At 33.5% G+C, this 15,320-nt stretch overlaps 1 protein-coding gene across 4 annotated transcripts in view; it reads right to left on the minus strand.

Moving 5' to 3' along the window:
- Positions 1–249: 249 nt before the first annotated feature.
- Positions 250–15,320, minus strand: part of ZNF518A (zinc finger protein 518A) — a 23,014-nt gene continuing 7,943 nt past the window's right edge. For 3 of the 4 annotated variants that reach the window (XM_015599994.2, XM_006925926.3, XM_015599995.2), the window contains exons 3-6: positions 10,108–10,256; positions 7,697–7,747; positions 7,042–7,165; positions 250–6,897 (exon numbers count right to left, since the gene is read on the minus strand). In XM_015599994.2, coding sequence (XP_015455480.1) covers positions 2,306–6,766 — 4,461 coding nt within the window. In that variant the 5' untranslated portion in view covers positions 6,767–6,897; positions 7,042–7,165; positions 7,697–7,747; positions 10,108–10,256 and the 3' untranslated portion in view covers positions 250–2,305. The remainder of the gene's footprint in view (positions 6,898–7,041; positions 7,166–7,696; positions 7,748–10,107; positions 10,257–15,320) is intronic. The other variant, XM_015599996.2, reaches the window with a different exon arrangement.

Here is a 15,320-nt window from a genome sequence, read left to right on the forward strand (position 1 = left end):
TGGTACTGCTGTTTTGAAATGTATTTGTATAGTGCTGCAAACACTGGCAAGATGGTTCTTTGTCTCTTCTCTATTTATAGAAGGTGATGCACTGTAATAGATCTATCCATAACAGAGCATTTCAATTTTATTGTTGTTAGGATACTGAAGAGCAAAAGCCTCTCTATGGGTTTCCTTACCAGCACAACCATAGTAAAATTGTAGTAAATGTTACTCTTCTCAAACAAAATTTCAAAATTTCACCTGTGATTTTGGGGGCAAAAAATTCCCACTTTATTTTGCATAGTTCACTAGAAGAAAAGAACTTTGGAATCTAAATATTTCTCATTAGAATAAAATTCCCATTCGATTTTACCACAGTAAAAAAAAATTATGTGTAAACACAAACAAGATAAATTTAATTGAAAATGTTCATTACAGAAATTAACAATGCTTACCATTCTTTAAACACCAATATACATTATTAATATATACTGTATATTTCCAATCAACTCCATTCTTAGGCTCAATTTAAACACAATTTTAAAAGGTTTTATACAAAAAAATACTTCACTAAGAAAGTAGACAAACTGCACAAAAACAGTACATGTATAATGTGCATAGCAAGATAGCTTGAAGCATCTATGTATGGCTTTCTTTAAAATAAAACTATTGGGGGAATGGGCCCATTTGGGACCTACTGTTACAGTTGACATATGTAAACTGTTTCACATCTTTTAGGCACTTTGCTAACAATAGTGTTCAATCCCTGAAAAATGAATTTACCCCCTCCAAAAAAATTCTACATCTGAAATAAAAACCAGGAAAATAACATGGGTAAAGTCGTACATATTCCTTTTAAATTAAACAACCAGTTTTATTAGTGCATGCACAGAACTGAAAAAAAAAAAATAAACTTTTTATGTCAAAAACTTTCTGTGCAAAATTTACATAACTGAAAAGGTACAAAAATATGTACAGTTTTAAATTCTTTGTTATATACAGAAAAGAAGCCCTGAAGTTTTCAATGAAAATATCTTAACACTTGTAGTAACGTGACAAAAAATATAGTATGCAATTTTGCAATATAAGAAATCCATTATCCAATGATCCAACAAAATTTGATCCAAACTCACAAGGTGAAAAATTTACATTAATGATTCTGTCATCATGAAAACATCCATTTTAAAACTATTCCTCTGTTGAGAATGTCCCTTAGGAATCTGTCCTGAAGTTTCATGCGCTGCCAGAGTCTACTATTAATGTTTCTTTACTTTCAACTGCCAACAAACAGTAAATAATCTGCTTTGGGTTGTCAGTCATACTGTAAAGTTGCTAACAAAAATGGTTTATCCCAATGTAGACATGTTCACACACTAACAGTAATTAAACACAGACAAAAATATGATTTGCTTTGCTCATCTTGCTTCCATAATTTTTAGTTTTTGAGAAAAGCCATTCCCCTGGAAGTGCTTCTACATTCCACTCTTTTTAAAGGGTGGCAACCAAGAAAAATTGGCTATTTGGTTTATGAAGAACAAACAATTTAAACCAAACAAGCATAGTTCTATGCAAGGGCATCACTGGAGAGTCACCAAATTCAAAAATGTCAGGTTCTTTAACTGGACTTCAACTTAGATGAAGAGTTTAGTGCTTCTGTTGTGGCTGCCCATCTCTTGCAATCCTTGGCATAGCCATTTAGAAAACCAAAATCACCTTGGGAGGGTGTTCCAATCTCTGATGTGGGACATAGCTTATGAGGAAAAAAAATTTACTTTTCAAAAACTTTTTTCAAGCATCTGAGGTGTAGCTGTAGTGAATTAAATGTACTCTCAAAGGAACCTATATCCTTCAAAAGAACTATATTTAGCAAATGTAGAATAAGTTTTTTACCTAAGCTTAGTATATCTTCATAAATGATGAGAAACTCCTTCAGTTCCATGGTGAAAGAGCTCTCCATCTTCAGAGGAGCTATACTTATGATTCATAAGGCTGGTGGAAGAAGAGAAGGAATGGGGCTGTCAGCCATTACCCTCTGAGTCACTAAATTGGGAAAACTTTTTTCAAAAATTTTTTTTGCCCTAACTTCCCAAGAACACATTTTGAAAAAATCAAGGTCTATCTGTGCTGTGATAAATTTCTTTCAGAACTTATACGTACAATGACAGCATTTTCAAATATCACACGAAACTTTTTCTCTTATGGAAATATAGCCAACTTTTAAATGTTTAATTTTAGGTAACATATTGAAGTAGAAAATGTCTGCATTAAGGTAATTCAATGTTTTCTTCTAATATTTTGTCTTTTCCTTGGTAATTACAGTAAATTATTCTAACATATTCCAATCACGAGTAGCTTCCATTAAATGTCTCTGCCCATGACCAGCCCAAGCGTCCTGATTGTCAAACACTCTACCACAAAACCAACAGTTAAATTTAGCCTTTAGAACATTTTCAGAGGTAGTTTTCACAATCTGATAATTGTTTTTGCTTGTCTTTTTGAGTGTTAATTTTAGCACAAATCTTTCTTTCACAGAACTAACAGGTTTAAATGTTTTGTGCCTCCTGGAAAAGTCACAATTTGTTTTAGAAGGGGTACAACAAACTGGTTTCAGTAAAGCACTGATAGTTCTTTTTGACAATGAAACCTTAAGTACACGTCCATTAAATTTAGAAATAGTTTTCATTACATTTATTACTTCGGGTGCATCTGCATCAGGATGATTCAACACCACAACTGGTTGGTTTCTCCTGGGACATTTCACAAGCTGTTTGGAACTAAAGGGGAAAAGTCGCAAAGTTCTGACAGAATCTTTTGAAAGCCTAGGTCTGCTAAATCCAAGTGATTCATGGACATCTTCAGGTTTAGCCTTTTCTTTGCACTTTCTATGTAATGTTGCTTTTTTTCTTGGAGGTTCTTGGTAACTATCCCCACACTTTCGTTTACAGTTTCTGTTTCTAGGTACAAAGGCAGCTTCAGAATCTTTACTTCTTACTTGAGTTTTTATTCTTGACAAGTTTCTTTTGGAAGTCTTTTTTCTATTAAAGTTTCTCTCAATTCTACAATTTGTCTTACATCTCAATACCCTGGCCTCTGAACGGTCAGTGATATGTATTGGTTCCTCAGAAGATTCTGGGCATGTTGCAGAAGAAGTTATCACAATTTCATTTGCTGGCATCATATCATCTAGTAAGAAGGGTAAGGCATCTCTAGAAGATCCTGGCTCTTTCTGCTCTCCTCCTGCAGTCTGATTAGATGGTACATTGTTTTTCTGCAATGAGGCTGCAAAGTTGCTTACTGACATGTTAGCAGCAGTCACGTTTAAAACAGGGTTAAAAATTTTCAGCAGTATTTTTTGTGGTGTTCCTTCAGGTTTCTTTGGCTGTATATTTTGATAATAAGTACTATTTTGCACTAATTTAGGCTTAAGCAGCTCAGTCTTATTTGGCATCACACACTTTAAAAAAACAGCTTGTTTGCCATCAGGCAACAGGGTATAAAGAGGTGGTTTTGGAAAAATCTCATTCTGCTGTTTTACTGAATCCAAGGTATTTAACTTAGTGCCCTGATGCTCAGATACATTAGGAGTAGGCACAGCTTTCACTGAAGAACTTGCTGACGTTTTAATAATGTAAGGGCTTTTTAATGGCAAAGTACTTTCTGAGCTACTTTTCATGCTCAAACAACTGCCAATACTGGAACAAAGTGCAGGTGTCAGACAATTATTGCTTTGCTCTACCTTTAAAAGAGATGTTCTTGAAGGCTCTTTAATTGTAGTTCCACAAGCCTGAGCACTCTCAGTTTTGACAGTGTTAACACTTTCAGATTTCCCATTATTAAATGTTAAAATCATCCCAGGTTTCTTGTTTAAAAGAAGACAAGCAGGTCCACCTTGAGTATTAACCAATGGTCTTCTTGAAACGACATGTAATCCAGGATTGTTAGCAATGTGGAATGGTACAAAAAAGCCTTTTGGAGTCTGAACAAATATAGCTTTTTTGGGTTCTGAATTTACAAGTGGACTCTGCATACATAAAGAACCTAAATTTTGTGTAGTGGCTCGTAGTTTGTCTTTCACAAGCTGTTGTGTTATTATCGCATCTGACTGAGTCTTAAGTAGTGTGCCAATCCCTGAAATTCTAGGTGTCTTCTCTGAATCTCTCATGTCCTGTGACACTGACGGCATTTGTGTTTCTTTTCCACTATATTTTAAATTCAGATCATTTGCAGGCACGTTAATCCCCATACTACCAGACGGAATTGGGAAGATGCCTTGTACTTTGAAGTCTTTTGAAGAGTCAACAATTTTGTCTTCTCCCTCATGTTTCTGAAATGACTGGTCACAATGAAGTGGCAGGCCTTTATCTGGAGTGTTACTAGAGTCTTGTTTCACATCAGGTTTTGCTTTTAATCCATCTTGAAGTAACTGGTTTACTTCAGGTGGCAAAAATTCTGATGCCTGTTCACTCTGGAGAGAGAACACAGATGTGATTCTAGGCATCAGTGGTGACTCAACATTGGAAATGCCATCCCATTTAGAATTTTCAGTCATGCTCTCTAAATTTTTATTTTCATTCGTGTATAGGTTCTGTCCATCAATGTTTTGTCCCTTTTCTGAAACACACTGGTCTTCAATTTCAGTTTGAGTTTTTAAAGTTCCATCCTTAGTATTTAAAAGGCTAATAGATGCTAACAGGCTATCTGGGTTTGAGCTCTCCTTCCTCACTAGTGATAAAACTGATTCACTTATTGGTTGTTGAATAGCTGTCTTACCTGATGGAGATTCTCTTTGAGGGCTTTCACACATTGCTGTTCCTGAAAACCTACGACGTTTATTAGAATTATTCACTTTTGAGTAATTATGAAAAGGTAATGATCCTTGGTTGGAAGATTCAACAGGTAACTCAGAGTTCACATAATTAATGCAATAGTTATGCATATCTCCACTGTTGAATGCATTTGGTTTGGTAGCATAGTTGACTTTATCTGGACTTTTAATGGCTGTACCTGATACCTCAGGGTGACTGTGAGTAATATGACTTCCCCATAAGTCAACATTATCTCTTGTTTCGACTTTCGTGGTCAAATTCACTGATCCTGTAACTAATTCTGATGATACTGGCAAAGGAGGTACACTTTTTTCATCATTCACTGTTTGAAGAGTATTACTTGTTTGAGATAGCAAAGCCATTTCTTTTTCTGAAGTTACTTTCCCTGTAAGTACAGGAGATGAACATAAAAATGGAGTAGTTGCTTTCATGTAAACTGTGTCACTTAACACAGTTGTTACTCTTGTTAAGAATCCAGTCGTGTCCAAAGTCTGGGACTGCGAATTACCAGTACTGTCCTTTGCAGCATCTGACTGTGAGCCTGGTGAATATAAATTCTGTTTATTGGTAGGTAACAGTTTTATTACAATATGTTGTTTTCCATCCATCATCTTGAAGCCCATAAACTTAGCACTGTAGTTAGCTGGAATTGTTATTTTATTATTTTTCACCATTAACACTGTAGGTCCTTGTACAGCAGTCTTCAAGAAAGCTGCAGGAGAATGTGATCCCTCTTCAGCTCTACTACACTGCCCAGTGGAGAGGAGAGTTGGCTTTTCTGACTCTGACTCAGCAGGTTTATCATTATTCTCACAGTGTAGCTGTTCATCCTTTTCTTCATTTGAATGTTCCTGAATGAGATGGCTCTGGTCTTCAGATTTTGTCTGTGTTTTGTTCACATTTTTAAGCACTTCAGTGTTTTTTTCTAGACTTCGGTCACTTCCATTGTTGATTTTCTTACGTTTCCAGAATGTCTTCCTAGATGCACCCATTTTGTATCTTTTCAGTATTAGCTTAAGTCCTACTGAAGTCTTTGCCATCCTTTTTTCATATTTGTCTTTTTCTAGTTTCTCTTTTGCATATAAATGTTCTTTGTGTAAAGTTATAACATGTCGTACAAGGTGCTCTCGCCTTGTGGCACCATAGCTACAATACTGACAAGTGAAGGGAAATGTACCAGAATGAACATGAAGGTGCTTCTGAAGCTCTCCTTTGGTAAAACATATATGATGGCATTTACCACACTTATAATGGATTTCATTGTGTCTATGAATGTGCTGAACAAATGTGCCAACATCCAGGGTGGAGAATTTGCACTTTTCACATTGAAAACTACCATTTACACAATGTGTGGATACAAAATGTTTTGTCAAGTCTAGTAAAGTATATACACTCTCATTGTTACAAATGTCACATTTTACTAAAGTGCTTCTATGGGTTCGTCTGTGTTGTTTAAATACCTGGAAATCATTTGCTGAAAAACTGCACATTTCACAAGGATATGAAGGTAATTCACCATGGTGCCACATCTGAAAGTGTTTCTGCAAATCATTTGGGCTATACAGAGTGCTATCTCGGCATTTTAAACAGTTGAAATTGAGTATTTTTGCAGACATTTTTATACTCTCTTCTTCAACTTTCTCAGACTTATGGAGCAACGTAAACTTCTCTATGTAGCTTACAGTCTTAATATTGATAGATTTTCTTGCAGTCTGTGGTTTATGCTGAAATAATTTTCTATATTTGTCAACTTCATGTTTCGATAGGACTTCATTTGGAATATTTATCCTCGGCAAATCAATTTTCACATTTTTCAGTTTATAATGAAAAGTACTTTCTGAAATTTTTGGTTTAAGTACTGATTTGATAGTATCGACTATCTCATTTTTGATATCATAATCTTTTTTTAAAGTAGCTTGTTTTTCATCAAAAAATAACTGTTTCTGATCAGATGGCATGATTTAACAACAAAAAAAATCCCAATTTCCTTTTTTTCTCAAAACTCTTGAAATTACTTGTAATTTAAACAGGAAACAATACTGCGCTGAGACATCTTCAAAATACCAGGATTTTTCCCACATTAACTCACCTAAAACCAAACAAAGAATTGAAATTTTCATCACAAAAGTATCGCAAATTTCACTTTTTAAAGTTATTTTAACAAAATGTAGGAATGTTGCTCAAAATAAAAGACACAATAAAATATTTGTTAAGTACTGTAATAACAGCTTACCAAGAAGCAATAGTTTGAAGAAGAAATAACCCTAATCTGGAAGTCAGAGGATATAAGCTTTACTTCCAGCTCTGCTTGGTGGCACTGGGCAAGCTTCGACTGCTCTGCACCTCAGTTTCTTCATCTAAAGAAAATCACAACTGGATAAGCACCCTTAAGCTCTAAGGTTTTTTATATTAAGTTGATGCTATAGTTGTTTAACAGGATTTTTCAAATCTTAACAAGACAGCCTTAAACACTTAAATTCCAATTACACACATGTACCATTAACTTTCTCACTTCCTTAGTTGACCCTATAGCTATTGCCTTGTAAAAATTTCAACAAACTTCTCTCTAGGTTTTCTACTTTGCTAGTGTCTCAGGGATAATTTATATTTAAAATAAAAGTTTCATTCATTTAACAACATGACAAAGACATTATCTCTTCTCTTAACTTTTCATTACTAACTGGGAAAAAAAAAAAAGGGAACAAAAAAGAAGAAATTAAAAGGAAGAGCATATTTTCCTGGGGTACTCAAGTCTACCTTTCTGGTTCCCTACCATTTTGGCTACTTGGCTTTTTGTCCCTAGAACTCAGGCAGATGGCAGCAATGGAAGTCCTTGGCAGATTAGAATGTACCCAATACTATCTGCCTCCATTAATTCAAACACTTACTGATTTATGTTATCTAGACAAGTGTCATTCTCTGTGTCTTAGTTTCTTCATCTATAAAATGAAAAAAAAAAAAAAAATTAGTACTTCCCCTACCTTTCTCATGGGATTGCTGTGAAGGTTAAATTAGAAAATATATGTAACAATATCACATAAATTGCTAAATAAATCGCAGCTACCATCATTACTACATGTGATTACCATGTATGAGGCAATACAATTCAAATTGCAGAGAAATCAAAAACTGTAAAGTAATAAGATGTGACAATATACTGCTGAGACAATAGTAAAAATATCAAATTGTATATTAGAAGAATTATATTTTCTCACTTTCATGGTTTCAAATATGTATATGAAAAAGATAAAATTAGATAAGCTAAAGGAAATAAAGTGCAAATCACATTAAGCTTCATCTATGTCTACCCTAAGGTCTTAGGTTTAAATTTCAATTAATCTAAATAACTAGGAATTTCACTGTTTTAGAAATCCTTTATTGAGAGAATATAATTAAATGTTACATTGCTTTATATATTAAAAGGACATTTTAATATTTCTCAAGCTTAATACTTTTGGTAGGGTCGAAAAGAACACTTTCTTCAATATTCTTCAAATATATATATGCTAAACTGACAGTAAAATTCATTAGAAAGATATCAGTTTTCTGAATTTTTTTACATACTATACCTAATACACTAAAATATTGTTTTTACTTTAACTTTTTTACTATATTATTTAAAACTAAATGTAAAAACTTTTCCTTCAAAAGTAAGAAAAATAATAATGAGAAAAAAATTCAATGATACCTGGTGGGCACTACACATCAACCAAGAAGATTCCCTAAAGATTGTCACATTCTCAACAGTGACAACTAGCATAATCACATATGGAGTTTTTACCATAACCAAAATCTGAGAGTGGGGTTCAAACGTGAAACTTTTTAAGCACACACAGTAATGGTTTTTCTCCATTTGCCAGAATACCATGTTGTGGTCATTCTGGATTATACACACCAAGCTTTTTATTATTGCATATAATTAAGAGGAGACTATATCGTGGGTTTCAAAAGGTAAATTGCTTCTTACAGTAATATTATATGTGTCCAAAAATATGTGTGTAATGCTAAAAAATTACAGATTTGGTAGTATTTCTAAATACCATTAATTCCATTTCAAAATACACAATTTAAATATTTTCATATAAGAAAGCACATATCCCAAAGTCTGACAATCAATATAAAAATACGGTTTTAAATAACTCAATAAACTGACACTAACAAATGTGTTATGAACATGAGGCATTATAATGGGTACCATGGAGAGATTCAAAAACATGGTCCTACCCCTACTACAGCTTACAATTTTAGATTGTAAGGAGAAAGAAAGACATATATATATTAACATGTTGCTTATTCAGAGTTGACCTTCCAGGGACCTCACCCTTCCAGTACATAAAGAATATAAAATAACTAAGTAGGATGCATGGCAGCCAAACCAGATGCCACGAAGTTTACCCATTAAAATGTATGCTCTCTCCTCACAGACAAAACAAAGCTGATAAAATAAATCAACTTATTAAGAAATCCACTTAGCTTTTACTTAAGTTTAATAACTACTAATTAATGTTAAATGTCAACATTTTTTATATTTAATGTATGGCATATACAATACAGTATGAGGGGAGTTGTATATTTAGGTAGTTTGGGGTTTATAGCACTCAAATTATATATCTGGAGAATCTGTTTTGTCTTCAACTATGTTCAACCTGTAGTATGTGGAAGCGATCAAAGATGATACCTGGTAGCAAATTATATTAGGGTCTTTGGGGAAAACTTTATTGCATGTTGTGAACATCTCAGATAACATTAAAAAAACAGAGAAATTTTATTATAGTTTTAATCTTCCAACCCATTAGCTAATCTTTTCACTAAAGTCTTATTTCTACCCTGCCAATAAGGATTACTGATTTTAAACCTCCTATTTAAACTACTGCCTACTATATATGTATTATTTCCTCATAAAACTTGACCAACATCTCATTAAGCCTTGAAACAATACTATTTGTATAAAGTATGACTTGCCCTTTAAAATAACCTGGAGAGTTTCCTGCATCAAGATGGGAACTTAAGCCATTTGATTTCTTCCTCTCCCAACTGCTCAGTGAAACACAAACCAAAAAAACACAAGAAAATCCTACAAAATGTCTAGAAACTATAAAAACATTCCATACACATACTGTAAGGTATCTGGTAGGAAACAGTCCAGAGAGAGGAGTGAAAATAAATATTGGCCGACTGTCAAGCACCACTTTAAAAGAGGACAACTATTATTCAATCAACATTCAATGAGTATCTATTAATTTTGCCCCGAGTAAGGAATGGGTAACATAATTCCACCCACTCCCTCCTGTAAACATACCTTGAGAGAGAAAGTGTGGGCTTGAGAGGAAGACTGTGTGGAGCCCTCTGGGTGACAGAAGGGTGCAACTGAGGTATGGGGAGGAGGATGAATCCGAAGCTTTGATGTGGGTCCACGGGCTAAAGAAAACTGGGAGTTGCTAGCACCAGCTGTCAGGAGAGATGTGAAGAAGAAATTATTTTTGAGCAAAGAAAAATCTTCCTTTATCCCTGGCTACCTTCTTCTGTTTAAGAGTTCTGTCCTTTCTCCACAGAATTATCTCCTAGCTGTCAGAAAATCATTACATTAACTTCCTATCCCCTTCCATCTAACTAAAAAAACAAAATCTTGGTTTATTTTTTAAGAATTCATCTCAACTACCAATGCCATCAAAAAAGGTAAGTAGGCAGAAACATCACTGAACGCAGTTACTCAAAAAAAGGTAAATAATCTGAACACTCAGAGAAATCTTGCTTTTATTCTGCTAGCCAGCAGTAAAAAAAAAAAAAAAAAGAACAATGAAAAAGGTGAAAGCTTTAAAAAAAAAAAAAAAAGCGAGAAAAAAGTGGCAAAAAAAAAAAAGTAACAATGAAAAAGGTGAAAGCTTTAAAAAAAAAAAAATCGAGTAGTAATTGGCAATCTCATTAAGACTTGAGATAATACACTGAGAAAGAAAAAAAAAAAAGAACTACCGTGAAAGAGAAAAGAAAGTAGACGGGGGAGAAATAATGATTTTGAAAACGAGAAAAAAAATTACACTGAGTTTTTGTTTTGTTGACCCTTGGCTTTTCAAAATTAAAGGCTTCCCAAATGCCTGGCAAGATTATTAGTGGGGGGATATAAAACACAGTATCTGTAACTTATCTGTAAAATTTTTTAGTTTAAAAGATAAAAATGAAATGCTACCAAAAAAGAAAAAGATGGACAAGTGTTACCTAAAAAGGTATTCGAATTTTCATCAGCAACACCAATTTTAATCAGACAGCAATACTAATCAGACATTTTACTCATAATTCTATGCTAGAGTTGTAAAGGAAAAGAATTAACCCAAGAATTAACTCTATACACAGAAAAACTCATATATGTGAGAGGAAAATGCAATTTTAGATATGTAAAGAGTCAGAGAATAGATTACATATATACTTTTTCTGGAAAAAAATTTTAAGTAAATACTTCAACAAAATCAAATTTCAATCAGGAAAAAAAAGAACCCCCCCCCCCAAAAAAAAGTGAGATAGAAGAAATATCTATCAGCAATAAAACCTACAAAATAGAAATAAATGTAAATATTTTGTTAATATAGTTAAGAAAGCAGAAAAGATTGGAAAGGGTAACATTTGCAAAATGACAAATATATAAGAAACACTTAAAGAAAAATTAACAATGTGAAACAGGAGAAGTGACAATAGTAACAAAATTCTAGATGCTGGAAAGCAGATATATAAGTAATAAATAACCTTGAAGATCCAAGAAAACAATCCCAGGCAGTGGGTAAAGCTAAGAACTAACTCATTTTATACTCTGAATCTTCAAAAAGGATTAGCAACTGACAGCACCAAGAACTGAAATGGGAGAGGAGGAGGAAACTAAGATAAAGAAAAACTTGGAGAAAGGTGCTTCAGTTTTGGTTTTGATTCCCTTCCCTATTCCATAATGCTAGGTAACTACTGTTCCACCACTGCAGTAGAAGTCTGGAGGTTTATTCTTTGTGGAAAGTAAAACAGGATCTCTGAAATAGGGGATACCAGACCCAGTTGAGAGAGTAGGTACCACACCAAAAGCGAGAGTATTAAATGACCATATATATACAAGACACAAACCTTACCCCACATCCCCTAATTCTCCTTCTAGGTTGGCTCGTAGGCTAAAATTATGCTACTATAAGTATGGACTACTGATAGTCCATGAACTGTTTGTCACCAATCCATGACTAGATATGTATAGAAACTGAGAGTAAGCATTTAGAAACTATTACAGCAATTTTATAGAGTTAAGCTTATGTCGACTAAACCTAACAATAGTTCACTAACCATGAGAATTACCCACTTTTTAAAATTTCATAAACTGCACCAACACCACAGGGAGCCTGGTTTCTGGGCTCTTTAGGTTTGCCTGAGTCACTTTTGGCATTTTATATTTTCCTTGAAAATAAACAATTTCTTTCACATTTTCTAAGTATATTCTTAATCTCTTTTTACAATCTATCATAAAAATAAAAGCACAACATATAGATATATATCATTTAAATATCTATGAATAGGAAAATGATTAAGTAAATTATAAAACATCCACATGAAAACATTATAAAGAGATATCTATTGAATTGACTTAGAAAGATATTTATTGATTTTAGTTTTTAAAAAAGGAAATTGCAGATTAAGACAATACATTTTTAAATTAAGAGGAAAGATCCTTATTTTTATATCAGGAGTAAAGGTCCTATATGTTTATATAAACACCAACAGCTCTATAAAAGCTATCCTCCAAACCACTATTGAAAACAGGTTCATTTTTTTGAAAGGAATGATACCATGGCATAGCAAAACAAACAAACAAAAACTTAACAAAGAGAAAATCATCAGCTCTTCCAGATCCCCTGATTGAAACCAACAGGGCAATGTCACTACCAAAGTCTTTACTGAGGCCTGCCTGCATATTCCTGACCCTGAATTCTAAGAAATCCTGTATCCTTAAAATAATTCCCACATTTCAATTTACACTAGCTTAAACTAGCTTAAGCTAGTTCTATTACTTGTAACCAAAGGCTCCTGTTTAAGACATTAAGTTGACAGACCAATGTTGACTGTGTTTACTTCATAGAAAAGTACACGATGCTTTAAAGAGTAGTGCGATTTAAACATTCAAGAATGAGCAAAGGCTATCTAGACCAGAAAAACAGCTTAAAAAAATGATGGAGGACTCCTCTTACAGCACTGCACGATCTCTAGATCAAAGAGAGAATGTATAATGGAGAGGTTGAGTGAGAACGGCCTACAGAGGACTGATCTGAACTTGAAATGAAAGGTAACCAGAAACCATTGTTAGTTCACGACCAGAGAGAAGCTATTAAAGCACTATTTTAGAATAATATTTTAGAAATATTACTAGAATGGCACTAGACAGTAAGATATAGTGGAGAAAAAGAGTAAAAATAGCAGTGAGAAAATCAGAGGACTAAGTGACAATCAAAATAAAAAGTGAGGATACAGAGAACTGGCAGTGTTAGCAAGGGTTAGGAATCACACGGCAGGTACGGAGAAATTTTAAAAACAATTTCTAAAGTAAAATGCTAAGGATGAAGAAGACTTGTATAGAATATATCAAATATATCTTAGAGTTTTGTTTGCTATCTACAACAGATTAAAAAGCAAAGATGTTCTATTCTCTTTAGTTTTAGCAAAATGATATAAGAAGAAGCTATGTGCTACTCACTACATTCTAGTTGTTTAAACATTAAACAAAGAACTAAAAAACTCTGATTTTAGCTTAGCCCTATTTGTGACTCAGTATGTAGCTCTGTAACTTAACTAATCACAATACCCAGATAGGAAAACTAATATAGTCATTATTTTTATAACTATTGCATTCCTTGAGTCATCTAATTTTTTCTGCAGGTATTTATTTGTAAAATGGTCAAATGAATATATAAATGGATATAGAACAAAAGCAGCATGCAACAGGAAGAGCTTACTGAAAAACATAAGGTTCTGCCTAAAAGGAATCTAGAACGCACACACACATACCAAAAAAAACAAAAAACAAAAAACAAAAACCCTAAAACTCTTATTTTCAAAGCAGAAGCTATTTTAGTGCCCTTAAACTATTATCTATTCATGACTTGGAACAACCTTTTAGGATGTGTACATGTGTGTGTGTAGCTGTTTAAGTTTTTAAAAAGTTTACCTGAGAGGCTATTACCTATCATATTTAAAAACAAGTGAAAGTATAAATTTTGTAGAATTTATATACATTTCATTATATAATGAAAGCCAGCTCCCTCCATATCACTGTGGCCTAATGAGCAACTTAAACAAAGAAAAAAGAAAGGAAGAGTTAAGTATGCAAATATAATTAAGTATAGATCTAGAAATGTTCAAAATTCTAGGGTACATGTGAGCCACATACCATTTAGGTAGGCAGGTGACATTGGTATAAAATTATGAAGGAGTTGAACTATGAAAAAGTATGAATTATGAAGGAAAATTAAAATTCAGAAGCAATTCCTGGTTCAAGTTAATCTTGTCATTACTCTCCGCAACTCTGACTGCTCACTATATATCTGTATCTATCTATCATGCCCAATATATAAGGTGCTTTCTGCTCCCCCCAACTCATACACATGTATTTAGCTTTGTTCATACTGTTTTCTTTCACCAGATTTGTCATCACCTTCTATCTTGATTCAGTACTGGTCAAACTTCCTTTCTAACTCTACCTCCTATGGGGATATGAAACCTTCTGTAATAACACACACTCTGAATATCCATTTAAAGGATAGCCATTGCTCACCACTTTATTACAAACTGTTTTATAGTTACAACATTTCACTTTTTTGTTTTACCTTCCAAGACATAGTTCTCATTTATCCTTCACAAAAACCAAGAAGATTGGATACACAGGGACCTAAGACATTCTTAATTCATTTACTCTTTTATTTTCAACTAAATATCTGACTTCCTGTGACCTCAGATTAAAACACTTTACAGCAAATGCTATAGGTCATGTAAACTTTTCTTGCTGTAATGAAATTATATTTAAAACACACACACACACATACACACACACAGAGTCAGAAATTATATTTTTAACACGTAGGAATTAGGAGAGAAATCATAAGTAATCTGTCTAAACTGAAATAAAGACCACTGAATTCAGCATGGGATGTAGAAAGATTTTCTTTATCTCTTGTTCCTTTCTTTTGTTGTCATTTTGCTACGGCAGTGATTTAGGAGAATAGGCAGATTTTACTTAAGATTCTGGAACACATCGGGGAGAGGGAAAATCAAAAGATTTACTGCCATTTGACTGGGAGAACATATATCAACATGTAATACATTTCCTCTCAGCTTTCCATAATAATATAACTGTTCAATTTTTCTCTGGCTATATAAAACACTACTCTCTATGGACAGAAAACAAATTCCACTCCCCAGGCTTCCCTATCTTAAAATATGGCACCACATTCCATCTAATTACTAAACCCAGAAATTAAGCAATAATTCTTGATTTCTCTC

This window comes from Pteropus alecto, unplaced genomic scaffold (assembly GCF_000325575.1).
Source record: "Pteropus alecto unplaced genomic scaffold, ASM32557v1 scaffold88, whole genome shotgun sequence".
Classification (NCBI taxonomy): domain Eukaryota; kingdom Metazoa; phylum Chordata; class Mammalia; order Chiroptera; family Pteropodidae; genus Pteropus; species Pteropus alecto.